The following is a 25,676-nucleotide window of genomic DNA, read 5'->3' as shown; positions in this document are numbered from 1 at the left end:
CTGAATACCTGTACATAGGCTGTCGCATTAGGGACAGTTTTACCTTTCTTTAATAAAATGAAACAACAACAAAAAGGAAAAACTAAATTTGTCTGATAACTCTTCTGGGAGCTGTGGACCTTCCTATAGTGGACTACCTGCTTTTGAATTTTTCCACCTGGTGATTTTCCTTTTTATTTTTCCCTTCTGTGCAACATGTCTCCAGTTTTCATAAGAAACAGTTCTGGAACTGTTGGTAACATTGATTTTGATACTGTTTTTGTCAAAGGAGGATGAAGTTGCAAATAAGCAGCAGGTAAGGTACTTCTAGAGCAGTCTGATGTACAAACAGTGTGTGTCTGTAGTGTGCTAGGGCTGCTCTCAGTGGTGCCTGTTGCCTGTAAATTACTGGGAAAAAAAAAGTTGTATACCTTACAATGGCTTGATTTTAAGCTTGGGTATACATGGAAGTAATCATCAAAATCTTTGGGTATATTAATATCTGAATGCTGATCAGCAGGAGAGTTTGTGAACTGACAGCTGAAGCACAGGCTGGGAATGAAGGAGCAAATTGTGATTCCAATTAAGCCTTTCATTTCCTGCTTTGTCTCTTTGTTCCATTTTTGTTAAAATGTGCCTAGTGTTGCAAAGGCTGTAGGAACTTAATGATCTATAGAGACTTTGCAAGACCTCTGGTAAAAGATAAGTCTTTCAAGAGTGAAGCTGAAAAAAAGAGTTTAAGCCAAAATAGAGCTATGAGCTGCAAGCAAGTGTCTGCAGCTTATTACAGTCTAATAGATGTGCTCTGTATTTAATTATACCCTCACTTTAATTTTCAGTGTGACTATATTTTTCCCCCTTGCTAAGCATTTAGATCTTCATGGTTTCATTATGCTTTTTTGTTCCATTCTCCAGCATGGGAGGATCTGTATTGTTTTTATGTTTGCTTCCTCTATTCCTTTTTGGTTTTATTTTATTATAGTCTGTGCTTTTGTACCTCTGTCTTTGTACCTCATTCTTTTCTGCATCTTTATTCCAACATAACTTTCCTACTCAACCATGCCTGTTCTCTCTACAGAAGCACTAGCCTAGCCAAATACAGTTGCATCTATCTGCTTTTGTTTCACCTCCATCTTCAAGCAGTACTTGCATTTTACTTAAACTAGAAAATGAAAATAAGATGAGGATTCTCAGGAGCCAGGAAAACCTTGTTAGAGAAGAACCCAAAGCTTATCTGCGTTTACAAAAAGAGAGATTTCTTCCAATGGCTAAAGAATTCGCCCTGGTGACTTGAGAGTTACATTTCCAAAAATTTCTCTCTTCCCTGAAGACGCTCCCTGCTCCCTTTGCGAAGCCTTAGGTGCCAATGCAGGCAGGAAGCAGTTGGATTCCTCTTTACTGCTCTTCCATCCAGTTCTCTACAAGTCCTGCTGTGGCTGCCTCTTCTGGGATGTAGGAGTTCATCCAGTCCGTGGCTTGTGTAACTGACCTGAATTTTAGGGTTAGCACTGCATTCCTAATACCTACACTAAAAATGGGGGATATGGAATGATTCTACTTTAGCTCAAGAAGGAAAAGATAAGGGAGATGTTTGCCTAAAGACTGAGCATAGAAGTCCTACCTTGCCCTATCTTTGGGTCCTGTTTGGAAGTTTGATCTAAAGCACTGAGGACAGAAACCTGTTTGGTGCCTGTGCAGTCTGTTAATGAGGATTGCCATAAACCACATGGGAGTGGATTGCTCAAGACGTTTTGTGTAAACTGCTATGGACCGCAACTTATTTATCTACATGTTTTTATATACTTTAGGGCAGAAATAAATCAGCTTGACTGACAATTGGGTAATCTGTTTTATTTTTATCACCTATTACATGCTAGCTGACAACCGTCTTCAAGCAGTTCTGTGAGGCAGTGACAGTGGAACCTGTGTTCCCTTCAGTCTCTCATTCTGGCACTGAAGTGCACTGTAATTAGCTGTATTATGTGCTTTGGCAGATGATAGAGGGTGTCACTTTTCTCTAGCAGCGTATGCTCCTTTGCCTTGCAGGTGGGAAAGACTAATACTTTAAGGAGCTCTAGTGGGAAGTTTGAACTGTTGCCAAAAACAAAGGATTTTGTGTGTGTGTGTAGCTGAATTGTAATTTGTTGCGGATCCAGCATGTTGCAGTGTCATTTGCCCTCTTTGTCTCTGACTATGTTTGACAGTTTGATGGTTTTTTAAGGTCTTACAGGTACTGTTTGTGAATACGTGCTATAAAGGCAGAGTGCTGCAGATCTCTGCAACTATTAGAGCATTTGGTATGTTAGTGATGGAAGGCATCGCTGTTCACATTCGTGCCACTGCTACCATGCTGCTACCATGTAGGAAGGTTATGCATGGCTTTGCTTCCCAAACCACTCGGGGAATAATATCTTCATTTCACATCAGTTGAATGCCCTGCAAATCTCTTACCACGATTGCTGTCTGAAGCACGAAGGCTCTCGCTGCATTAGCCAGGCGTTGCTTTTCAAACTTTTCTCTCCCTTCCCCTTATCACCAGCCACTCTCCTCTTCCCAAGCCTCGCTCATGGAAACCACACTTGGCGTTTCTGTTTTTAGACTTAGAAGAGCACAACGGAGCCTTTGTTCCATCTGGAAGCAATGTTTGCTTTGCCATGTAAAATCTGTAGTTTGCATACTCTCCTGGAGAAGCTGAGTTAAACTGATATAGGACTACTGTTGGTGCTCCACAAAGACTGCAGGTTTCCTCAGTTCTAACAAGCTACAGAAGTTGGCCCCTCACATCCATTTGGAGAGCAACAGTTTGAGCCTTTGGGATTGTAAGGTCACCTCTTATTTCATTACCCAGTTGTAGGCATTACCAAAAATGGTGTCCAAGTTTTAAAAAAAATGAAGTCAAACGGAAGCTGTATGAGTGGACTGAAATGTTTCTACAGCATCTGGCCGCCGCTTTTGCAGCATCAGGTTTTAAGCAGTTTTTTCTGTGAATCAATAGCTGTGTCTGTGCTGCATATGTTAGTTTTAAAACCAAGCTGCTGTTATAAACCTTCAAAGGGGTTTGTTGTGGGGAATGAGACCTGTAATGTGAGTAGTTCTGAAAAAGCTTTAAAGTTGGCCAGACGTGGCATAATCGTGTTAGCCAGCCCTATAGATGGATGTGAGTCAGATCAATCCCTTTGTGAACAGCGCCAGATCTCTCTCCATAGCCAAAGATGACAAGATAAATGGGCTCATTCCAGCAGAAAACAATACTATTTTTGTCTTTCCTAGTCTCTGTCATGATAGTTACATTTGACGCTGCATTTTTAATGTCGGAAATCCTAGTGCCAAGTCTTCTCTGCAACAGCTCCCCTTGAAGAGCTGGATCAGACCTGGATTCCCAGTGGTCCTCTCTTCAAACTGAGCACGGCCACTCTGAGCTCCTTCAAGAGGAACCGGTGCTTCAAAGTTGTCATGTGCAAACAAGGAAAAAAGTGTACTGCCAGTCAGAGAACAGACTATAACATGATTGCCTGTTGTTGGTTTTTATGTGTATTTGATGGAAAGTTTAATGGACTTGGGTGTTAGGCTGCATACTGGGCTGGAGGCCGTGCCTGTAAAAATAAACATGAAGGCTGGCGAAGCTGGAGCTGGGCCAGTTATTCTCTTAAAGACCATCAGATTCAGCTGTAATCTCGTGCTTTGGGGGAACGGCTTGTTGGGTAATGAACGTGTTAATTGGGAATGGGAATCTTGGAGTTTAGTCATGTCTGGAAATGCCTGGGGTACGTCTGACCAAGAAAAATCTCATTAAAAAGCTGCAATAGTCTATGATGTTATTTTTGCAGCTCTTAAACCTTTTATTGATAAAAATCACTTTCTGTTCTGTAAGTATCAGTAACAAAGGGAGAGTTTCTTTAAGTTAGAGTAAAATGTGATTCATGACCAATGCAGCTAGCACATAGAATGTTGATTATTTGGAGGTCACAGGGAGCAGCTTGTGTGGTTAAAATGTGTGACCAAGAGACCGCATATTAACTTTCAAATACCTTCATAAAATTCAGCTTGTATACCATGGATGAATTTTGACTCGTTCTGCTACACCTTCTCCCTGAACTTTTATTGTTTGCATTGATTTGACTGAAATGTGATCAGCCCATCCAGCCCAGCTGTTATTTTTCTTTTATACTTTGGAATGCTGACAAATGAGGAAGAGGGTTGGCATCTGTCTATCTGATCTATCTGATTCCCAGTGATAGTGGAGAACTGGGATAAGCTGAGGCATATATATTGCTCTGCAACTGATTTTCCTACTGGATGGGTTGTGTTGGAGGAGCAGTCTGGAGGGACTGGTGCTGCGTGGGCATATCGGCAGCCTTTAGGGCCAGACGCCGCTCTGTTCTGCTGCCCTGCACATTTTTCCCCACAGTTATGTTGTTTCTTGAAGCCTTCCCAGAGAAGCAGAGGTCAACATTTTGTTCATGACAACAAAATGTTTGTTTGCTTTTTGTTCTTGTAGCATAACAGAATCTTTCTCTGATGTCAGCGTTTAATTTGTATTTTCTGCACGTGGAGTTTGTGGGCTGCTTTGGGCAAGAACACTCTTATGGTACTGAACACATGTTGTTTTATTACTGAGCTATTAAATATTTGGCATTCCAGTATAATAACTCAGTGCTAGCTGCTTGAGGTAACATCCTTGTGGCTGCTTTTGGTTCGCTGGCCTTGCAGTATACTTGTGTCGCAGGCGGGGGAGCTTCCTGGGATGCTGTTTGGGTGTTTTGGGGGTAGCCTTGTTGTTTCTGGTTTGACTTTACTCAACTGTGTGTGTTACTGATTTCCTCCTTTTTTTGTAATCTTGCATGGTTCAGGAGTTTGCCGAATGGCAGTCAAGCACAGTGGCTTTGTTTCTGCTGCGCCCGTGTCTGATCTCCCAGTTATTATGCTGGGAGGAAGAGGGTGGAAGATAGAAATACATAAATGAGACTGAAGTCTCAATATGAATTGGCCTTGCGAGATCACACCCCTCCATAAAACTTCACTGGTGGTGTGAATAAAAGAGTTCTGTGGTATTAGGATATATAAATGCAGGTTGCTGGTAAATTTTTAAATGCAATATGGTCATAGCGCTGGTTGAAGTTTAGTTTTATTCTCAATGTCATTGCTGTCTGAATTAAGTCAGCATAATTTCACCGGCCTTTACAGGTTGTTTTCAAGGCTGGCTGGGGCCCTTGATCAGGTTTTCATGCAGGTTTGGAAGCGTTGTCTGAAGAGAGAGAAGGGACACTCACAGAGCCTAGGGCCAGAGCTGGGGGGTGAATTGCTGAGAAAGGGCAGGGGATGAGAGCAGATGCCTGGTGTGAGCCGAGCCCGTTCCTCATCAGCCTCCTTATGAAGAAAGCCTTGTAGAGCTGAGCAGTGCTCAGCAGCCACAGCAGTTTTCGGTCCTGCTGACTGCTTGGAAGGGTCTTCTTCCCTACACACTGCTTGCTCTATGGGAGACTTTCTTTCCCCATTTTTTATCCATACAGATACGTTTTATTTATACAGAAATAATGGAGTCAAAGTACTCCATTAAGGCATGTGTCCCCTCTTTAATGTTTTCTGCTGTTGTTTCTTATTTGCATGGAGACAGGGGTTTTCTTGGCACAGGCACTATCCGATCCCCAGTTGCAGTTGCTTATGAAAACAAGTCTTTATCTTTTCCAAAGCTAGCAAGCACTTATGTTGCAGGATACTTAAATGCTGTCTTTAAATTGCTCATGTCTGCCTTGGGCTGACTTCCTCATCGCATACTTTACAGGTTTCGCCTATCATTGCATCCTCTGCAGGGATCCTCTGAGAGGAGTCAGCATTCAGAGTCGGAGAGGTGGGGGATTGAGGTGATTAATCATCTTCATTAGTAATACCATTGAGCTCTGTCAGGATGATCGTGAGGTTAGCAGTAATACTCAGTGAGCAGTGAAGTCTGTGCCCTCCAGAAACTCAGAAGAGAAACCTGATAATCTGTACACACGCATCCTCTTTAAGTACTTGCTTCAGCATGTTATGCTCGAGCACCTTTCTCTGCAGAATGCTCCGTTGTTACTTCAGGGCTCTGAAATGATTGCTGTGTGATTAAGGGCTTGATCCTGGCTGCTGCAGGTTACCGCAGCCTGTTGGGGCTGTTTGCACAGCAGCTTGCAGGACCCAGCCTGTGCTGAAGAGGATCTTGCTATCCTTTTTGACACGAACTGCTGTGTTGCAGTTGGTTGCTCTGGGATGTGTGCAATTCTGCCTTTGTGTTACCTGCTTGAGCTTTGTTTCTTGAGTCATTTCCACAGCCACAGTGTATGTGGTGCATGGCAAGGATATACACTAACAGCATTACAACATACAGCCTGTTTCTGGCCTGAAGTGATGGGCTCAGGAGGAGGGTGGTCTTGGGGCAGAATATTTTAATCATCTTGGGATAAGTAGTGTTTGTTCAGAAATCCACCACTGCGTTTCTTCACTTATACAAAGAGAATTAGAAATGACTAAGTTAGAGTGAGATAAATTCAGGAGTACTGAGAAAGGGAACTTTAGAGGGCTCACTCTATATAGAGAGTAAGACCAAATATATCAGTTTGGTTTAGAAGTTCAGGTTACCGCAGACTAGATATGCAAAAAAGTGAATTTTTAGCACTGGCTTCCTTTGCAGTTAGGTGTATAGCAAAGTACTTCCTTATCTGCAGCACCTCACTGGTCAACACAGCTGCTTCAGAATTCAGCAAGAGCTTTGGGAAATGCTCTATTTGCTGGGAAAAGCCGATTTGATGGCTCCAATTGCAGAAATTGCTTTTGCTAACTGAGAATTAGTGCACGTGTCACATTAATAATAATAATAATTAAAAAATCAGTGCTGCCCCAGTGTTTCATTCTGGATTCTCTCCAACAAAACCTGGTCACACTTGTCTTTGATCTTACTTGGACGTTTTTCTTTTCATTTGCTTGTCTTAGTGATCTGAAGCTGTCAAAATCTCAGGAACTCAGTTCACATGAGATTAATCGGTGCTGAAGAAATGCACACAGTGTGTATCTGGACTATTAAAATTGGCCTGTGTGTCTGGAAGGGCCTGTACCCCCACTAGCAATCTTACTTTATGAGAACTTCGTTTTCTGTTTCTGTGCTGAACATTAAAAAATGCACAAATAAATGGAGTAGACCTTGCTGGACCTTGGGAATTGAGCCCCCTGTAGCACATTTGTAGAGTCCTGTATCTGTTGTGCATTTTACAGCAGGAGGTGTTTTTTGCAGCAACATCTTTTCCTGGCCAATTGCAGGCTACCATGTGTGAGAGACTGTTTTGATGCTGTAGTTTGAGCTGCCGTGCGTGATGTGAAGCAGTGACGGTTTTTAGTGAACAGGTGAAGGCACATCATGATTTTAAACTCTGCAGAAGATTGCCTTGTGTTGGGTGCCACAGGTCCAGAGGAGGTTTCACAGATGCTGCTAAGGCAGCTTCTGCAGCTCCTGTTCTGCAGCTCTGATTACCGCTGGCAGTGTTCCCTGGCTTCTGCAGCTGCAGACTCCTCTCTTCTGGACCCTTGGGATATTGCAAGATTAACTCTGACAGAGGAAAAACAGCTTTACTGATATACTGTAGTGGTAACTTCTTGCCCTAGGCTGCTAGGTTTGCATTCACTCCTCAGAGGAAAAAGTAGGCATCAAAGCATCTTACAACTTGCACCTCCAACATCTTGGAGGAGCAGCGTACTGAACATTGCTTCCTTTTTTCATTGGGTTATAAAGTTTTCTTCTGCTTGGGCCTTAAGCCCTTAAATTCACAGGAAGGCGTTGTCTGGGTTTCTTTGTTCTTTGCAGTTCACAGCTGCAGTGTTAGTGCTTGGCAGTATAGTCATTGCAGTGGGGCAGGTTCACTGATTCAAGTGAGAGTCGTAGCATCATTAAGGTTGGCAAAGCCCACTGAGATCATGTAGTCCAACCATCCAATGAGTCCTTTTGATCCAGGTTCAGGATAAACACACAAAGGAAGCAGAATTTGCCTCTGTCAGTCCTTGCAGTAAAGAAGAAGCTCAGAGAAAGGTCTATAATCAAAATTCTCTCATTAATGAAAATTGAGGAGACAGCAGATCTTGTCCAAACTCGCATAACAAGGCCACAGCAAAGCCAAGACAGAAATCAGATTTCCTGCCTGCGCTCTGTGCTGTCATCACAAGGCTGTTCCTCTGGGGTTAGTTTTTTTCCTCAAACAGAGAGGATGAAGGCTCTCTCAGTCCCTGGGGTGCTGCTGTATGTGTCCCATTGCCCCTCAGCATACTCCTTCCAGCACTGGAATGTTACTGCTCCTGTTGCTTGCTCAAGGATTTAAGCCGTTTGGTTTGTTTGTTTATCGTGGAGTTCTTCTGGGAAGGCAGATGTTATGTGGGAAAGCTATTTTCTGGATCTGTTTATCCCAGTTAGGCAGAATCTCACAGACCACCGCTAACAAGCAGTGGTGTCAGTTTTGAGACACTGGCATTCTAGAAGAGGGTGTATCAGTGTATCAGCTCTTGCGAGCTGCCTTGCAGCACAACTGATGATTTCTTGGCATGCTGTGGGTTGGTGTTTAAAATGGGCATGTATACAGCTTTGTTTCTATACAGTCCTTTGACCTTTTGAAATATTGGTATTTTAGGAATTGAGCTGTATTCGTACATGTCTGACAATAGATAGCTGACTTGAATTCCCAAAATACATCGTCTGGGCAGTACTTAGCTATGATGAGATGCTTCTAAATAAATCTCATATGAACGCCTGTATTCAAATTTAAAAATGAAGCTTTTCACTTTCACCCATCTTTCTTTGCTTTGGCATGTCAGAGTACTTCAAGAATGCAGCAATCAAACTTTATGCTTTTATGGCAGCAGAACAGCTGGAAATGGCAGGTCTTTGAGTTGCAGGGAATTGCAGTTTCAAAATATAATCTTTCAGATCTGGTCTGCACGTGTCTTCTGCTGGTAGTTTTCAACATAAAGTTCAAAATGAGCTGAATTCAAGGTTTGTGAGGAAGTGAGTTAGCATACCCATGTTTTATCAGGAAGGAGTCCTAATGGGATATCCATGCACTTGTGAAGACCAGAAAGCTACTTGTTTTGGGGTACTTGTGTTTGTCCAAGCGTCTGTAGGCTGCAAATTGCCAGCTCTGTGTATGCTGAGAGAGCAGGGCAAACTCTGTAGAAAGCTCATTTTGGGGTTTTCTTACAGCTCAGAGAAGGAGCGCAGACACAAGAGGAAACCACTTTCCTTGTTAAGGGGAGGATGACCACGAAACTAGAACAACTTAGTGTTTGAAGGAGGTGTATCCAAGCACACATGGCAGCATGTCTTTGCAAGAAGCAGAAATCTTAGTTATTTTGCAAAGGCACAGATCCACTTTGTGACTGAATGAGCAGCCTGTGTCGGAGAGCCTTTGTGGTGCTTCCCTCATTAAGCACACATTTAATCGTCCCTCTTGTGAGCTGCCACAGCTGCTCTGGCCACTCAGATGCAAAGTACCCCAGGCTCTTTCCCCTCCCCTTGCTCTCTGGGTGCCTAGTCCAACCAGCTAAATCCGACTGGCTCTACTCTAGCTCAGATGCATGGGGGGAAGTGTTTTGCAGAAGATACCTGGCCAGTTTCAAAGGAGAGGAGAAACTATGTGCTGTTTGAAAATGGTGAGCCTCGAGCCCAATTAGCTGAGTGTTATGCTTCATTGTAGCAGCAGTTGCAGGATGAGCTGTCAGCAGTGGCTGCTTCTGTTTCATCCTTTGGGCTGCAGATGCTGTGAGGGTGAGCTGCTAGGCTCGGCAGCCTCATGCTGCTTGCTCTGTTGCTGCACTTCAGGTTGTTTAATATCAGATAGCAAGTGCTTAGTGGGCCCACAGCTTGTATGCATATGCATGCTGTGGAAGGTGGGAAGTGTCGCTCCCCTTGCTTTCTGCTTAGGGCTTGGTTTTTGTTTAACGTTTAGCAGAAAATTGCTTTGGACGTGAAGGTCAGATGGGGGGTGGTTATAGCAGTCAGCATTGTTGGTTTGTGGCTTCTCAGTGCTCTGCTGAGTAACTCGGGCTCCCCTCTGCTCCCATTTAGCAAATGCTTACTGTAGCACTTCCTTCCAGGAAAAGTTGTGGGGATAAGTCCAAGTGGCAATTGTGAGGTGCTCAGGTGTTGCAGGGAAGGAGCCATTTAAACTCAAAGTTCTATGCAAGAATTGTTGTTTTTCTTCAGCAGTTCCTATCAGGGGTAATCCTAGTGGGAACCTGTGGCTTTTGTGTGCAGCTGTCACACTTCCAGGAAGCCCTGCTTATTGGAAAACCCGTGTTTTGCCTGGTGTTCTTAATCATTTGATGTCTGGGCAAAGAGATACCAAATGCTGGGTTTTCACTTTGTGCTTGCTCAGTGCCTGCAGGCAGGATTGGAGGGGTTGTGGCACTTGCCCTGTGGATGCTAACCCGCTGTCATTCCACTGGGTGCTGTATAGGATCTAAAGGAAAACCAATGCATTACCCACCATTTTCCTCCAGTAACGCAACTGTGTTTAGCATCTGGAAACCAAAGCAATGCTTTGTGTCTGCTGGGGCACCGTGGCAGGACTGCAGCTGGTTTCGGCTTTGCCTTCAAATCTCTCAATTGACAGAATCCTATGAGAGGCCATCAACCTCCAAATGTCTTTTCCCCGAGTGCAGGAGGGAGTGTGACAGCACACAGTGCTGCTTCTTTGCACTTCTGTACAGCGAAGATCATGCTGTTTGCCATGCAGATGGAGTGGGTCCTTCATGAACATCTATGTCCTCTCCCTTTCTCCTCCAGCTGAGAGAATCAGAGAAATGTTTGTATTAAAACGTTCATGAGAGGCATTCCATTGTGCAGAAGTAGCTACAGACATGTTCGATGAGACCTGAGAAGTGTTTCAGTGTGGATACATATTTATTCTTTGTCACAACTGGGCTTTTTTCTTTTCTTCTTCTTTCTATATTTTTATGTTTGTTTGTTATTCTTCCTTGCGCGTTAAATAGAAATACAAGAAAAGCAAAAGTATTTTAAAAAGAAAACTCCATGATTTTTTTTTTCCCTTTGTTTTCCTTCAACAGACATACATCGGCAGCGTGGTGATATCAATAAACCCTTACAGACCTCTCCCCATTTATACTCCAGAGAAAGTTGAAGAATACAGAAACCGGAACTTCTATGAACTCAGCCCTCACATGTAAGTACAGCGACAGCTTTCATTTCAGGCTGCCCGTGAGCAGATGGTACCAGCTGTCTTTCTCATCAAAAAGTCCGGGCCCTTAAAGCAGTCCCCTCACGATTAGTTCATACTGAAGAGAAGCCAAGAAGAGTTACACTTTGTATTTCATGTGTTTAGGCTCTAGTATGTGCACTTTGGAACATTTTCCTGTAACTGCTACCAGTAGCCTTCATTGCTGCATTGTAGTCTGGTTTCGAGGAAATCTTCTTGATTGATGGAATCTGTAGGGAAACGAAAACTTGGTCTCCTGTGCTGGGTGGAGATGAGCCAATTCTGAGAAGGTAACCACAGTGCCATCCATGTATCATGCGAATCTTAAGACTAAAATTTATTGTGTGCATACAGAGACACAACCCTGCAAAGAGTGATTTCTATATGATGTAAATTCCAGGTCTAAATGTAGGAATGGAAGGCTGGAAAGTAAGTATAGTGTCGTATTCTGAGTTTGGTTCACCTCTGGTACTCCCTCTGCAGGAGTGCACATTGCAAAGAAGTCAGAGGCCTTGCATGTGTCACTCACGGCTCCTTTCCGTGCTGGGAGCTGGCCCCACTGACCTGGCATGCCTTGTGTTATACAGGGCTGGTCTGAATTACTGAGAAGCCTGAATGTGGTTATGCCCTAAGACTTTTATTATAGGAGTGGGTGGTGTGGCTGAGAATGAGGTGCCTTGTCTTCATAGTGTGCATATTGAGGTAATTGGTTTATCTTGTTAGGCACTGTAGCAGTGAGTTTGCAGCCCTCTGCTCCTCTCCTCTACATGGCTCTGAATTAGGGAAGCACACCTGTGTTGTGTCAGGCTGTCGCCTTGCTTTTCCATTACACATTCAGGAGGCCGTATGGAGTGATCTGCAATTAGGGAAGTATCGAAGCATTGCCATAAACTCGAGCATCTTCCTCCAGTGTTAGCTTCTACTTGAACAAGGAGTGGTGTGGAAACACGTCTGGAAGTTATTTTGTTCTGATCTTATTTTTTTTTTTTGCCTTCATCTTTCACCTGTAGCTTTTCCAAATATGTTGGCTGAACTGCTATCACACAGTTACACGTATAAAGTGATCTTCTGGCCCTTCTTGGTCTTCTTGGGTCTGTACTCTCACCTTGTTCAGGTTTCCTTCAAGTTTTGTTTAGCAAGTGCAGTGGCTTGCTAAGTTAACACAATTGCTTGCTAAAATAACTTTCTGCTCAGCTAAATCAGCTGTTGTATGGTGGAGGATTTTGTAAGTAGGACCTGTGAGTAACAGCTTGTCTGACATTCTGCAAGTCGGTTCTTGGTTACGGTTAAATCAAGTAATACATTGATCTCTGTTTCTCCATCTCTCCTGAGAGGTGGTTTTCCAGAATGAAATTTTGATCATTTTAATACATATTTTTTCAATGCTCAATCCTATCACATGTACATTCAGCTTTGACTGGAGAAATATTTGCCTTTCAGTGTTAAGGTGGAAATGAGTTTCAAGGTGGTAAGGGGAAGTGTCAGAAGGTTAGAGTAAGAGACTTGGGGAAAAGAAATGTGAATCTGATCCGATTAGAAAATTGTTTCATAAATGTCATTCATTGCTAATGACAGTAATTGTACAGTTAGGCTCAGGTCTCAGGATGGGAACTTTATTTGGTATTGCTTCTGTATGATAGTTTTACCTTGTACCAAACTATCCTTAAAAATACTGGATTAGGAAATAGCATTTCCTAATTCCACTTTATTTTGAAGAAGCTGTGTTTCCATTTCGTGTTTCTTCATTTAAAAAGATCTCACCTTCTGGTAACCTTGCTTTCCTTTGCAGCTTCCATGGTTGCTAAGGAGAGCTGTAGGATTAAGAGAGCCCCATTTGTCTCTTCCAAAATTGGTAAATGCTTCTCCCCAGGAACTGGTTCTGGGGTAGAGCCAGCATTGCCCCAGCTTGGAGCCAGCAGCTGGATTTAGGGCTGACAGATCCACATGTGGCAGGCTGCTGTTAAATGCAGGGCCCAGGCACAGCCCGTGGTGCACTTCCATGGAGACCTTGCAGTTGTCCTCAAGGCTGGTTTTTTTGTTTTTTATTTTTTTTTCCACAGTCAGAAACTTAAATGAAGAGTTGTTGTGTAGCAGATTGCAATCTGTGGTGTTCCTTCTGATGTGGGGGGAAAAAAACCCACATTGGTTTGTCGAGATCTAAATACTTATTTCTCTTTGATGTGCAAATCTCCATTGAGCTGTGGCCTTTTGAGAAGACATGGTTGTAGGTAAGCCCACTGCACCATGTCAGGGGGCTTTGGGAAGAGACTTCTGGTTCCTATCATGTAATCATGAGCAAACCAAAATTCTTGGTTATTCTTCAGGAAACTAATGAATCTGACCAAGAAAATATGTTTATAAATAAAGTTATATTTAGTGTGTTTATTATTTTAGCATCTCCTTCGCACTAATTATCAATCTGATTCATTAATAGCGCTAGCTAGAAAAATGCAAATGATTTAATGCATAAAAATACCTTGCAGGGGTTTAGATTGGGTGAAATTCTTCTTGAAACCACTCTGCTGTGTGACACCAAAACACTTAGAGTCATAGAATTACAGAATCACTCAAGTTGGGAGGGACCCTTAAAGGCCATCTGGTCCAACTGCCTTGCAATGAACAGGGACACCTACAGCTTGATCAGGGTGCTCAGAGGCCCATCCAGCCTGACCTTGCATGTCTCCAGGGAAGGCATCCACCACTTCTCTGGGCAGCCTGGCCGTTGGTTTGAAGAAAATGTGCTGCCGCTGGATGGCTCTTATTCTGCAAGGCCTGCCGTTTCAGAGAGAACCTCCAGGTCTGCATTTCCCAAGTTTTACATGTTGGTATTTCTGGAGCAGACAGCTGAGGGCTGTTCTTGAGAGCTCTGTAGGAGAGATTCTGAGAAATGGGGATTATTAAATCACATTTTGCTCGTTTTCTGTTAGTTTCTTATGTTCTTCTCTCTGTGCTTTGAGGCACGTGCAAGCATCTGGATGTGATGGATTGGGATGGGGAGCGTGTGTGTGAGAAATCCTGATGTCCCACTAAAATAGCTGACTGGATGAGAAAGGGAAAACTGAAGGCAAAGGAAGGAGCAGCATCTAATGACATGAAGGAAATCCATACCTAGAGATTTTTTTTTCCCCATACAGTGGAAGGCGATGTAAATTAGCAAGGTAGAAAGACAAACAGAGAAACGCAAAACCATGGAAGTGGAAATCACGTGTTTTCTTACCCTTAATGTGAAAGATGAGGGGAGTGTTTGCCTTCTCATTTGCTTTGTGTTTCCTCAGCAGCATCTGTAAGAGCACCCAATGCTTTCAGTGACGCTACTTAACACTTAATTGCAGGTTTGGGGCGCTGCTTTAGTGCCCTTTGGAACTCGCTGCAGACATGTTTTGAACAGGCAGCCAAACACAAGTTCTGGGAGAGGGTGCTCCTGGTCAGATGGTTTTGAATGATGGTGTATCTGTTAAAAATCAGTCAAGGAGTTTAAATTTTAATGTTACATTCCTCTCTAAATTCACTGCTGCTGTTATGACACCATGTAATGCTCCTGGAATGCTTGTTTTCCTAGTCTCTGGCTATTTGCATAGCTGCAATGGGAAGTTCACCAAGCTTTTTATTTATGCATCTACTTATTTCCCCAGTGTTTTGTTACTCTTTCTGGTTTTGTTTTTATCTGCAAGGCAAGATCAAGCTTGCCTCTGACTCAACAGCGCAGAGGATAACATTTCAGTGCGCCAACCATTAGCTGCTTGATTTGTGCAGTCCTTACGTTTCTGTTCTGCTCTTCCAGTTGTTGTTATTACCCTTTCAGTTGATGTAATTGCAGTTCTGCTTACCTGGTGGGTAGCCTAGACATGAGAGAGAACAAAGCTGTCTACCTTGCTAATTTACATTGCTTTCCACTGGTGACAAAGGCGGCTTCTGGAATCTTCAAAGTGATGGCAATGGGAATTAAACACTTCATCATATCACTTACTTGTAGCTGCTGTGCCATATCACTTTCCTACCAGGAACAGATTTGCTTTATGGGTTTGCAGAGAAGATGTTGCTTGCATTTCCCATCTTGGCTACCAGCAGGTGTCCGTCTCTTGCAGGTAACACAAAACATGACTTTCTGCTCCTCTTCCCAGGCTGAAGCTCCTCAACTTCTTGCTTTAGATCTGCAAATTACTTTAAGCTGAGGGACAAAAAGAATGTGGCAATGGTACTGCCAGCCACAAGTTGTAAGCTACTAAGTTAAAAGCTTTCAGATACATAGAGGCATAAGCTCTTGTAGGCAGGTTCTGAAAATGGCTTGCCTTTACATGGGATGCATATGTGGAGACGTCAACCTGATGCCACGAGGCAAGTTTGAGAAACTTAATTAGATTCCCTACTTTGATTGTCATCGTGTTAATAATTTTTGGGAAAAAATCACTTTAATGCTGATATCTGAGTTACACTGACAATAGGCAAAATTTGCTTTCAGCTATTCACGTCAGGACTGTTTTGAGCCCATGTAAGCAGCAAATACAGAAGTTACGGTTTTACTTCTGGCTTTTTTTGCTGGCATTCCAGGACTGCATGCCTTCAGAAATGCTGAGGTTACAGTAACTCTTTCTTTCCTCCTTGATTTAAAGCAAACATTTTTGACTGAGGGGATGATGAAGACCTGCATAGTTGTTGCCTATACATAAAACTAAGCCATCCCCCATAGGCATCAGCGTTTTAAGGTACACGATAACACGTTTTATTTGCTGAAGGAGAGGATGGTGGGGTGAGCGCCTGGGCCATAGATTGATGTCCTTCATTGATCAAGCATATCTATTCTATTATTTCCTTCTCTGCTATTCCTTTCCTAACCTCCTTTTCTCTTCTGACAAGCTCTTTACTCCTTATGGATTTTGTTCACCTTGCAGTGTCCCCGTTGTGCAGCCGGGTTGTTCTTATTCCTAATAATTCCTGAATTCTCCAGAAATTTGGTCTCTTTGGACTTGCTCATGTGGCTCAGCAGAGTGTCTGTTTCTAAAGAGATTTATAGGCAGGGAAGGTGATCACTTCAGAGGTTAGTTGGCAAAATTAACTGCTGGGCAGGGAAGGAGCATCTACGGCTGACAGAACTCATAAATAACAGTTAGGGAGGACTGCCTGTATCTAATTTTTAAAACCATACTAGGAATGAGTTGAAAGAAAAAAGGGGAAGAAGAAAACCTGCATAAAGCATTGCAGTCTTATTTTGGAAGGGGTCAGGCTTATGGCTCTTGACCTCTCTAGAGAGGCAGTGCTGGATGTGGCAAATCTGTGGTTGTCAGTCTGTCAAGCATATAGATGAAATGGGGATGAAGGATCACATTTGCTTCCCGAGTCAGAAGGATTTCATGCCTGAGAAGGACCTGTTGCATTGCAGGCTGTGGGCACACCTCCTGGGGGAACGCGATACCTTGACAGCTCTGCAGCCCAGAGAAAATGGAGTTTGAGGAAGGCCCTTGTGATTTGCCCCTCTTGAAATGGCCGTCTTATTTTTTGAAGACAGTTCTTGAAAATATTTGTGAGGCTTAGAATGCAAGGGAAGATTTCTCTTGCACACAACAATTCTTTCACCTTTTTCCCAAAATCCAAACAAGGTTGGTTGGACAGCATATTATGCAGCCAGCTGACCCGAGTGCTGGAGAGGTGAAGGTGGTCTTACTGACGGATAATATCGGGTCGTGATTTTGTAATGTTGCATAGCAACACAGAAATGGGTTTTTAGAGCAGTTGTGCATTGTAAGGAGGCTCAGAAAATGTATCCAACACCTGAGAAGTACAAACAGCCTGGAAAGTATAAGGATGAATGAATGAGTGTACGGATGAAAGTTGTGCTTTACTGTAATTTCTAAAATGATTGAGAGAGGCACCAAGACTGGATGACATGGTTTGATGTGATGACCTTTTTCAGCCATCCTTTTTGTCTGAACTGTTGGAAGCATCGTGGAGGCTAGTCACAAGAGCAGTGCCCATGTGGCCTGTGTGCTCCTGGAGAAGCCTGCAGAACATGCAAGGAGTGGGTGCCTGGAAAGCTATGAGTTTGTAAGGGATGCTCTTAACTGCAGATCTGTTCCAGATGCTTCTGTAACTCCATCGTTGCCGTCATGGTGTACAAAGGAAAATAACGTAAGGGGTTTCTTTGTGGACTAACTGCTGGTTTGGTCTCAGCAGAATAGCTTTGTTTTTAGTGCTGTTTTCAAATATTTACCCATGCCTCTGTACACAGCATACTTCTACATTTCACTTCAGTCATGTTGGGGATTAAGAGTCAAATGGTTTTAGTTATCTGTAGCAAACTTTTTTTTTTTTTTTTTTTTTTAATGTGAGTGCATTTGTCATAGTCTGTGTTTATTTGTAAGCATAAAAACACACGTTTTGGATAGGTCATGTTCAAGCCAAGGTCAGTAAAATAATAATAATAAGCCTTACTATATGTTGGCTATTTGAAGATGCGTGCTAATGCTCCAATAGTCTAACCTATTGATGAATTTTTTGCCAGGTCCCATTTCTCTCATTTTCCTGACACTGGAACTGCCAGCTAGAGCTCTTATTGTGCCATTTGTATATTTAGAACACAAAGTGCTGATATTTAAAGAAACATCAATTCCTACTGTCACATAAAGTCAGATCCTGCTAATTCACACGAAAGACTTGGGAATCCATCCAGCGTTACTGGCTGAATTTGGGGGAATGAAATGAGCCCTTCATTGAATAGAGGAAAGGCCCTGCAGTAATTTCTCAGATTTATAGCACAGTTCTCTGTTGCATTGCCTCCTACAGTTCTCCAAGTCTGTCCATGCACAGTTGCTCTTGAATCTCCTTTCAGTCTTGCAGCTAGTTGCCTTTCCAATTCTTCGTGTGCACATCTACACAAGAAATCAGACCAACCTTTTGTCTGCTCCTTAACAGAAGATAATTTTCCCCATTAGGAAATGGATTGATGGAGTGGTAGGACTTGGAAATGAGAGCACTTTTAACCACTTTAAGCATCTGTCAGTGTAACTGTGTTTTAAAGGAGGTTCTTGTAGCTTTGCTTTTGATTAATATGTTGGGACTTTCTGTACACTGGAATGAGAAATTCTGAAGGCTGTTGCCTTTGATTTTTGAAATCCAGACTTAGAAGTGAAGGCAGGTAGAGGCCCTATTAAGAATGAGCAAAATTCCAGTTTATGTATAGTCTATACATGGATCTAAATTTACATTTTGCTTTTCCTACACTGGCAGCATGGTGCTCTCAACAACTGGGATTTCAAACTGCAATTAACAACAGCTGTCGTTCTTTCATTGGAAGTGTCTCATTGTGCTTAGTGGTGGTTTTTTCTCTTTTTTTTTTTAGCAATTTATGATACATCAGTAAAGGCCCATCTGCTATGCTGGGAGCCTTTGTCATCATTTCAGATACAGCATAAACAAGGCTAATGTTAAAAGCCTTGAAACTTGAGCAAGATTCGAGCTCTCCTACTGCTTTCAAAGGCCCCTTTTCCATTCTTTCTCCTTCTGCCTGTGACTATATCCAAAAGGCTTTGATTTCTGTAACTCAGAGTACATCATGGTTAATGCAGTTTGCATTACTAAAGATAAACTTTTTCATGTTACGAGTTAGGAAATATGCAGTCTTAATATTTACTGTCTAGCACACTGCATAATCTTTCCCTTATGTTTTGGATAGATAGGAGAGCTGGGACTGGCGTTTACAAATAGAGGTCTGAACTATAAAAGACAGTTTAGTCGTGGTCCCTTCTGTAAGTTAGTTCAAATCTGTATTTCTCTTGTGTACGCAGTTTCCTTCTCTCTACCACTGAAATGTTTTTTATTTGGTAAACCCTGCGTGAGGTTCAGAGTGGAGCTGACCAGAATGGCTCCAAAATGATTTTCAGTGAGGATGTGCCAGAGTTCATCAGCTCTCAGGACTTGAGGTGTGCTTCAGTCCCTGCCCTGCCCAGGGGTTCCCAAGTGATGCTTCCTTCAGGAAAGGACCTTTGTTTAGCCACGATCTTTAAAATCAATCCTTAAAGCCATGCTTTACAAATGAGGAAGAATTGTTTCTCAGCCACTTAAGTCAGGGTGAGTTATGGTTTTATTTGAGCACTTCGAGCACATTATTCACATGGTGCAACAATGCACCCAAACATGTCTTGTTTTGCAGAAAAATAATTGTTTTGTGTAAAATATGGCCACAGCTGGCACAAACCGAATATTTGAGTTTTACCAGTAGGCTTCTCTGGTTTCCAGACAAGTTCTGTGTTAGGTATAGAAATTAATTCCATTTTTGCAAGCCCAAGCTCATGGATTGCAAAGCTTCACAAGATCCACGAAGAAGAAATAAACTGCAGGAAAAACACTGCATCTATAATTAAAGGTATTTTTAGATAAAAGAACGGAAAACACTTTCTGTACTTCCTTTCAAATATTTAAGAGCTCAATAAAATCATTATTGTTTTGTAAATGCAGGTGCCCTTTTCCCCCCAGGAAACTTAAAATCCTGCACGCATTGTCACTGCAAACTGGTTTGCTGCAGGTCTGTGGTGTCCTCCCTGTAATGGTGCAGGATCTGGCTGTCTGCCTGGCTAACGCAGCCCGGTGCTGGGGTGGGAGATGCTCTGGGTCAGGACCTCCTCTGCTCAGGGCCTTGGAACTGGGAGTTACCCGTTCTTCTGGATCCGTGGGAGAGTGATGGCTACGGGCATCCAGCTAGCTGATGTCATTTCTAGGAACGGGACTATTTGAGAGGGAAGCCAAGCCCAGCTGCTCTGCTGAAAAGTTCATGGTGTGGGGATATTTGCCTTTTTTCTTTCTTTGGTTTAAATAAATATTCCCTTTTGCTGACAGCAGGAACCTGCTTCAAATTATAGTTCATTGTTTTAATTTCTTTCTGTATGCAAGCCATGCCTCAGATTGTACCTGCTGTATATTGGGTCTGTAAGCATTACTGTGTGTTCAACTGGTGTGCTACTCTATGGGGCTTTCCCCAGTTAACAGACATTAACAGGACCCTGGTCTGTCCTTCTGATTTATCAGCAGTGATGCAGTGATTTGCCATTGGATTCCCATGTTACTTTGGAGGGCCACTGCAGTGGCAGTTTGCTAGCTCATAGGACCAAGCTGTTGAATGGGATGTGAATGTGCTTATTGGGGTTGTTACTGTGCTGAAATTTAAAGGGAGGATCTGCAATATGGTCTGGATTAGAATGAGGCGCAGTTATCTTTGTCTTCAGAGTCCTTTTGTCCAGTGGCTGAAGGGAGGTTACATCGCAGCTAGCTTATGCACTCCTTGTGCTTGCTTCTTTTCCATCACAGTATTGTGCAGCCCCGGAGGGATGCCTTAAGATGTTGCTGAAGTAGGCAGACAGTCACAGGTTGTGTTTGTATCTTCTGTGCACGGTGCAGGGGAAAGACCGCTGCTCGTTTTCCAAAAAAAGGCATCTTTTCAACCCTCACTGAGTAAAAAGGAGGTGATTAAAACCAAGAAGGAAGAATCCTGCTGGCTTGCAGGGGAAACATGCCTGTCCCCAGGGAGGGGAAGGGACTTGTCTGCCTGGCTGGGTCAGCACTGTGTTTGAAGTGCGCCTGAGAGCTGCTGCATCCTGAGGAAGAAGGGATCTCCAGAGAGCATTTGAGGGTGTATATTACATTCCCAGTTCACTAGAAGAGAAAATGTCTCTGGTTTAGCATTAGGCTGTGTTTTAAAGTGCTTTACTCTTGAAAATCAAGAGTGGTTTTGTCTGTCCCTCTCTCCTGTCCCTTCCATAGATTCTGGCCGCTCCTCACAAATAGCTAGGCTGATTTATTCAGCTCTGGGCTTTGTTCTGTGTCTCAGAATATCACAGCTGCCAGCATGAATAGCCAAGTGGGGAAGGAAATGCAGGAGCTATGCTTCCCTGTGTATATTAGCCACATAGTATTGTTGATAAAACAATTTTCTGTTCTCACTGGGAAAACAAAGTAGGCTTAAAGATGCAGAAGCATTCTGAAGAGGAGAAAAGCCTTTCCATCTGTCTTAGTGCACCTCTTTATCCTGGTGCTTAAGCTCATTTCATTTTTCCCCTGGCTCATAGAGCAGCTGCTCGCCTGTGCGGGGCCGTCCCAGGCGCTGCTCCATCAGCTGCTGCTCCATTCAGGCCTGTGGCAGGCTGACAGCCTCCTCTCTCCACGTGTGTCAAAGGGGCTGACAGGAGGCACCTTGTAATGATGGAAAATGGGGCCACGCTTGTTATCCATGGGGCAATTAGATTAAACAGTTCTGTGCTATGAGCTAACGATGCAAATAATCTCTTATAGTTGTTTTTCCCCAGTGGTGGTTCTTTCACTGGGCTTGGTGGTGCTGGGGGGGCTGGAATGTGATGAATAGTGGTGATTTACAGCATAAAGCCTGAAAGCTCTCTATAAAATGTGCTTCTATTTCTCCTGTCCCTGGTTGTTGGTTCCTTTTTATATGCGTACATCAGGACCAACCAGTCTGATGCATTTCCTTAACTCACTGTGAGAGGTGGAGACTACTTTGTCATCATCCTGTCGCAGAGCACTTCTGTGCACTCATAAAGGAAAGGAACTTAAAAAATACCTTTCTCTGTTAGACTTTGCAGAAAGATGTACATTACGTTTGATGTGAAGCTCACATTAAACAATATGTAAAATCCAAATTTAGCTGTAGGTCTTTTTTAGTGCAGCATAGTGCGTGCTTTGCAATGATAACGTGCTGACATGTCGTGTATACCCTGTCCACGTGTTTGGAGGCGGCTGGGTAGCAATGAAGTGGTCCTGGGGAATGGAAGGGCCAAGGAGGAAGGCCTTCTGAGTTTCCTTTGAAAACAGTGATAGGGCTGGCAGGCCAGGATTGACCAGTGGATGCTTTAAGAAAGGGACTGACTGAGAGTGGAAAGCAACCACCAGCAAGGATGAGACAGAGACAATGGCTTTCATGCCTGAGTTTCAAGTAACGTTAACTAGTGGTGCAGACTGCTGAGGGAAGAGAGAGGAAGGATTGAAGTGGTGGTGGGGAGATGGAAGTGCTGGTAGCTGAGGAGTGCTCATCCTCACGTTTTTGGCTTCAAGGAAGATTGCGATGGAAGAGGGCTAAGTTTTTGCTTCACACTGAGCCTTGCTTTGGGCTGACCCCGCTGCTCGAGCAGAGGAGGTGCTGCCCGAGCCTCTTGGAAACCCTTCTTTGCTGCTTCCCTGCATGTCCACGTTTTAGGGTTTGGACTAGTGATTCTGTGTGATTCTCTGCCGACCCATCAGGCCATCTGGAGTGGTGTGGCCAAAGAAATGGGTGCTATAAAAAGGCAGAGCCTGCAACTTGTGTAGGTGTGGGTGCCATTTTGACTTCAAACTGCTTCTATACTTAAATCCCAGCTAAAAGAGAACTCCAGTAAATAGTTCTGCGTTTACTGTGGTAGGAAAGTGTTGTCATCTCTCGTAAAAACCTAAAAATCAAAGGAGAGTTTATTATAAGGTATGGGAAATGACACTGCTGACACACTCACCATTTAATTCAAAACACATGGGTTATAACTACTTCTTAAATTATGAACTATTTTGAAAATTTTGCTTGGGCTCTGTAATTGTGAGGTGGGTCAGAGCGCAGAATGTGGCCTAAAGCTGCAGCTGTAGATGTTGGCTTCCAGAGCTGCGCCTCTTCACATTGCTGCAAGGCAGAGGGGGAGAGGGATTCTTTGCTGTCTCCAGATCATCAAAATATGTTAAGCTCAAATGGCCTTAAATGAGATTATTTAGTGTGTTTGTAGTAAATAAGGAGTAGTGTGACATAATGTTTTTGGAAGAAGTGGAGTTTAAACAAAAAGATTTGAAGCTTTTTTAATGCAACAACAGAAGAAGATAGTAAATATGAAGGACTGCGAAGCAGTGCCGTGCCACTAAAGTTGACATGACAAATGTGTTATTCTCTCTTTTTCTTTGAAATAATGTTATTTGTTCAGGTTCTGATGTAAATGTGCCTAATGCTGTTTATGCAGTGCCAGCAAGACAAAGCCTTAAATGCTGTTATTTATATACTCTTTGCCTCCTCAAATTGAATTCTTGGAGCAGTGGTTGAAACCTCAGAGGTAAGTTTGAGGCAACTTCTAATAAGCACCTCTGTGAAACTTCTTCTAAAATGAGTTGACTTCTTTCTTTCTTCGGTCTGGAGTGGAGAATATCTGATACAGTTGTGAAACTTCTGCTTAGATGTAGAACAGTGGAGTAGAAGCGAATGTATGCCCAGCATCCCTGGCTGGGTTGGGGCAGATCAGGGCTGGCTGGAGTCCTGCTCTCTCCCCAGTTTCTCATATCTCTTTGTAGCACTTAATTTTCTGTTTCTTTGCTGAGGGAGGAGAAAAGGCACAATTTGGTGCTCTTGACTGTGCAGTGCAGGCAGAGTTAATAAATACATCAAGCACTGAAATAAATTTTGATGGGGGATGCTGGGAAACTAGAAATTTGGTGAATTAGAAACGACGAATGTTTTCTAATCTGATGAACTCATAACTCAGTGTATCAGCAGAGAGAATACTTTCTCGGTGCTTGACGCTGACTTCATTTTCTGCCAGGAAAGCTGTTCCAGCAATGAAATAGAAGTTGATGGCTGGGATTGTCTGAAGGACAGCAGGCACAGAGCGAGCCACCCAGCCTGCGTGTCTGAGAGCACTGCAGAGCCTCACCTTCCTGCTGAAAGCCAGCTTCCAGTCAAACCCATGGCTCCATGGCACTGCCATTAATGGCCTCACACATGTCCCATGAATGCTTATTGCAGTTACATTTCTTTCCTTTCCTCTCTATCTCACTGCTTTATTTTTCCTTGCAAAAAGGATGATGATTGAAGTTATGTGAATGTGTGCTGGGATGAGCCTGTCTGAACACCCTGCATTGTGCTCTTCAGTTCATGTATACTGCATGCATACAGTTCATGTACTTCAGTTCAAGTATATCTGCAGCAGCATTCAGCAAATATTATTCATTTCCTAAATATATCCTGTAAGAGAGTCTGGTAAAGTGTTTTTGCTACTGTAGCTTGGATTTGGGTCAGTTAAGCAGATGCCAGAAATTGTGTCATGGTCTCTCGGCAGCAGAAAAGTCTTTTTTTTTTCTAGTTCTCCAGTGTGTTGGCCATGGCACAGGCTGACTTTGTTGTAATGCTAAAAACATTACAGCCTTCTACTTTCTCGTAAACACATTTTCACCTCTGGTTGAACTACCACATTGAAATGCTTCAATCACCACAGCAGTAGTAAGCTTTGAGAGATCAGTTTTAATTCTGGTTCAATGGTAAGTGTATCAAACGGAGTAGTGACCTCTCTTTGTGCTTGGTAAGTGCATAGCCCAGCTGTGTAGGGAGAATTGCAGTTTAGAGTCTGAGACAACGTAAGCTGTAAGGAAAGCAATGGAGGAGCCCTTGTACAGAAAGGAGGACGGAAGGAGCACGAAGAGTGGGGAATCGATGGCATGAGCATCACTGGCGGGAGCTAGGGAGGAAGGGCAGGGATGATGTGTTCATAGGGAAGGAGGCAGAAGATGTTCGTGACCTGTTTTCCAACCTTCTTGGAACGCTGCTCACCTGGTGTGCAGGGCTCTTGCTGGATGGCTGAGCTCAGAACATGATGCAGCTTTAAAAAGAAGAGAGAGATGAATCTAATAGCGATGAAGGATGAGGGAGTAGAGAGTGTGCACCTGGTAAATAACTGGGGAAGTATGACATTCTCCTGACACCTCTGAGGAGGAGAAGCCTGAAGGAAGAGCTGCCTGAGCTCAAGGGGCAATGTTAGCTAGTGAAAAAGAAATAGATACGAAATGATTTGAGCATACACAAGTTTAATGTTTAAAGCTTTTGAGCTGTAGCAGTAGTGTCTCTCGAAGAAGCTGTGCATGGATCACTTTGCCCATGCTAACCATAGCTAGTTTCATGTCAAAGAGCTGGCTTTTTTCAGAAAGCTGTGGTTTCCTGTGAAAACTCTGCATGGCTACATTATGCAAAACCAAGACTTGGTATCTCTGCAGTTGTCAGCAGAATGCAAAGCTCCTGAGCTGCTATAGAATAAGTTTCTAAAACATGCATCCAATCCTTAACCATTGTGTATTTCATGTTGTCTTGTGAGTTATTTGCTGTTTTGGAACCGTGGTTTGTTTGCTGTAAATAATGAACTATATCCGATTTGAAATATATACCAACACATCATTTTATGGGGAACAGCAATCAAACAAAGCTCTTGGTCTGATGAATGGATGTTTATTTCATGTAAAACTATGCCTTGTTTTGATAGCAGATTTGCTAGCATATTTCTTGAATTTGCTTAGTGCTGTAAGTGTGCCCTGTTATTTGGGTTTTGCTTTTATGTCTTTTTGTAGATACCGCCTAAGTTTTTGCAATCAGTTCTTGTGCTGCATCCAGAATGCCTTGTTCCATGAGCTGGAAAATGCAGCTGAACCAAAGTCAATGCTATTCTTTCTCTGGCTTAAAATGACAACTGAGGAAAGCCCGAATATAAA

The 25,676-nt window shown here is 43.1% G+C and overlaps 1 protein-coding gene across 6 annotated transcripts in view; it reads left to right on the top strand.

The window, feature by feature from the left end:
- Positions 1-25,676, top strand: part of MYO1B (myosin IB) — a 93,005-nt gene that overhangs the window by 13,887 nt on the left and 53,442 nt on the right. For all 6 annotated transcript variants that reach the window (XM_052675794.1, XM_052675793.1, XM_052675790.1 and 3 more), the window contains one exon: positions 11,053-11,168. In XM_052675794.1, coding sequence (XP_052531754.1) covers positions 11,053-11,168 — 116 coding nt within the window. The remainder of the gene's footprint in view (positions 1-11,052; positions 11,169-25,676) is intronic.

Source organism: Tympanuchus pallidicinctus, unplaced genomic scaffold (assembly GCF_026119805.1).
Source record: "Tympanuchus pallidicinctus isolate F22 unplaced genomic scaffold, pur_lepc_1.0 scaffold15, whole genome shotgun sequence".
In the NCBI taxonomy this organism is placed as follows: Eukaryota; Metazoa; Chordata; class Aves; order Galliformes; family Phasianidae; genus Tympanuchus; species Tympanuchus pallidicinctus.
The sequence above is the reverse complement of the archived record's forward strand: the minus strand, read 5'-3'. Positions and strand labels throughout refer to the sequence as shown.